General features: G+C 34.3%; 1 protein-coding gene across 1 annotated transcript; it reads left to right on the top strand.

Annotated features, from left to right (window-relative positions):
• Window positions 1-1,030: 1,030 nt before the first annotated feature.
• On the top strand, window positions 1,031-2,259 carry LOC142623219 (GATA transcription factor 15-like). The gene is made up of 3 exons (XM_075796616.1): window positions 1,031-1,450; window positions 1,549-1,638; window positions 1,737-2,259. Exons 1-3 carry the CDS (start codon window positions 1,430-1,432, stop codon window positions 2,025-2,027), a joined length of 402 nt encoding a protein of 133 aa, XP_075652731.1. The 5' UTR covers window positions 1,031-1,429; the 3' UTR covers window positions 2,028-2,259.

Below are 2,259 nucleotides of genomic sequence, written 5' to 3'. Positions count from 1 at the left end.
TTGCAATTGTATATTTAAAACAAAAGAAGACCCTCCATTAAAAAAAGTATAAAAAATAAGCTAAATCCAAAGATAATAAAATAGGTGTCACCTAAATTGGGAAGTAAGAAAAGTACAAAAACTAATAAAAAGTTTGTACTTTTTTACTGCCTAGAAAAAGTGGATCAATTGATTAAAAATTTTATCTTAACAATTGGTTTTAAGGCACTTGATAATAAGAACAAGATTCTATTAACATGTCAAGGTATCAAAAAAATATTTTTTAAAACATTTTCAGAAAAATAATCAAACACTACAAAAAAATTATTCTCTTCAAAATATTTTACATTGAAATAAATGCAACACAAACATTCAAAAAGTTAACGATGGCTTTAGTTACATTTAGCAAAATTGAAATAACATTGAGGCCATTTTTTTTTCTTCTAATTTTTATATGATGGAGTGATAAGAGTCACTACAAGATAGAGGAAAACTTTGTACCAACGAAAGAAATGTATCAGTAGCATCAGACTTGTCAGGAAAATAATTAGTTCTAGTAGAAAAGTACTTGCGAAAAAAGCATAGTAATCCACTGTAGAAACTAGAAAAACACTAAATTGATTGTTTGCAACAATGTGAAACGTCTTGAACCCAAAAAATGTGGTACCCCCAGTTGACCTAACAAAAATGGGAAATTGTGAATTTAGATACTAAAACGTCTGTGTGACCACAAAATGGAATCTAGCTGCACTGCACCACCAACTTATGCCTTTCCTTGACTCAATTATTAAACCCCCAAACCAAAACCCAACCAAAAAAAAAAAAAAAAATTCTCACTCCCAATCCATGGCGCCCTCTTTTTTGCTTTTCATTTCAAGAACCCTCGTTTTTTTTTTCATTATTTTGGCGGGTCCCTAATAACCCAAAAAAAAAATAGAAAAAACAAAAAGGAAAAAAAAGTTTAAGGTGGCAAGGTCAAAAAAGTAATTTCACAAATACAATAGGGCTAGGGTTTCGCGTCCCAATTATATAAGGTGGTCTTTTTTAGATCTGCTGCGGCTGGTTCTTGTGTCGGTCTCTCTCTCCCTCTCCCTCTCTCTCTCTCTCTCTCTCTCTCTCTCACACACACACAGTGCCTCAGTCTCTCATTGCATGTCGGTTTCTTTTAGATTCCCAAACGTTCCGTTTCAACAACCATAGATTCTCTCATTTCAAACACAAGAATAGCTCTTTTTTATTTATATTCTGTTTTTCCTTCTCTCTCTATCTCTCTTTGTGGCTCTGATTTTGCTATAGTGTGAGGTCTGTGATCTCTTTGTTGTCTGATTCTTTTGGGGTTTTAAGGATTACCCACTTCCTCTTTTAGCTAAACAAGCAATACCCACTTTGGGTATTGGTTTCTCCAATCTGGGTTTTGTTTGGTTTGGTTCGGTTCAAATCATTAAAGAAAATGGTGGATCTGAGTGATAAAGTGAGTTTTTTTTGCCATTTCCTTTTGCTCTCTTACTGTTTGATCTGTGATCTGAAAGATTCGAGCTTGATCAGAATGATTTATTTGTTTTATTGCAGGGATCGGAGTCTGAGACCCACAAGAAGACCTGTGCTGATTGTGGTACCACAAAGACCCCTCTTTGGCGTGGCGGCCCAGCTGGTCCAAAGGTAATCAAATCACAATCTTGATCCAAATCCCAGTTTCTCTATCATTGATTTGTGGTACTACTTGATCAGAAATTGATATTGGGTTTTGATTTTTGCAGTCACTGTGTAATGCTTGTGGGATCAGAAGCAGGAAGAAGAGAAGAGCTAGTTTGGGCTTGAACAAAGAGGACAAGAAGAGCAAGAGAGCTAGTATTAATGGCAGCAATAACAACAACCATAATAATAATAATAATAAGATAAGCAATAGTTTGAAGCAGAGGCTATTGGCTTTGGGAAGAGAGGTTTTGATGCAGAGATCAACGGTAGAGAGGCAACGAAAGAAATTGGGTGAAGAGGAAGAAGCGGCTGTGCTATTGATGGCTCTATCTTATGGCTCTGTTTATGCTTAGGTCTTCTTCAAAGAAATTCTTGAAAAAAAGTGTTAGAATTTTAGGGATGTGGATCCTAACCTTGGAAGTGTAATCCTGCTTCTATAATTATTGTTATATTTATTTTTTTAGGAGAATTTATATTTTGTCTTTTTTTTTTTTATAATTGTTTTAAGTATTAACTAACTGTTTTTGGGACTTGGAAGAGTATTTTATGAATTGTAAGAAATGGAAATTGATCCTATTTTTGATA

The sequence above is a fragment of the Castanea sativa genome, chromosome 2, assembly GCF_040712315.1.
Source record: "Castanea sativa cultivar Marrone di Chiusa Pesio chromosome 2, ASM4071231v1".
Lineage (NCBI taxonomy): Eukaryota > Viridiplantae > Streptophyta > Magnoliopsida > Fagales > Fagaceae > Castanea > Castanea sativa.
Note: the sequence above shows the minus strand (reverse complement) of the source record. Positions and strands in the feature narration are given on the sequence as shown.

What these genes read in the sequence shown, in the direction of transcription:
- LOC142623219 (XM_075796616.1), top strand. Translation starts at nt 1,430, where the DNA reads ATGGTGGATCTGAGTGATAAA. An exon ending in TGGTGGATCTGAGTGATAAA is followed by an intron (nt 1,451 to 1,548) that starts GTGAGTTTTTTT and finishes GTTTTATTGCAG; the next exon opens with GGATCGGAGTCTGAGACCCA. An exon ending in GCGGCCCAGCTGGTCCAAAG is followed by an intron (nt 1,639 to 1,736) that starts GTAATCAAATCA and finishes TGATTTTTGCAG; the next exon opens with TCACTGTGTAATGCTTGTGG.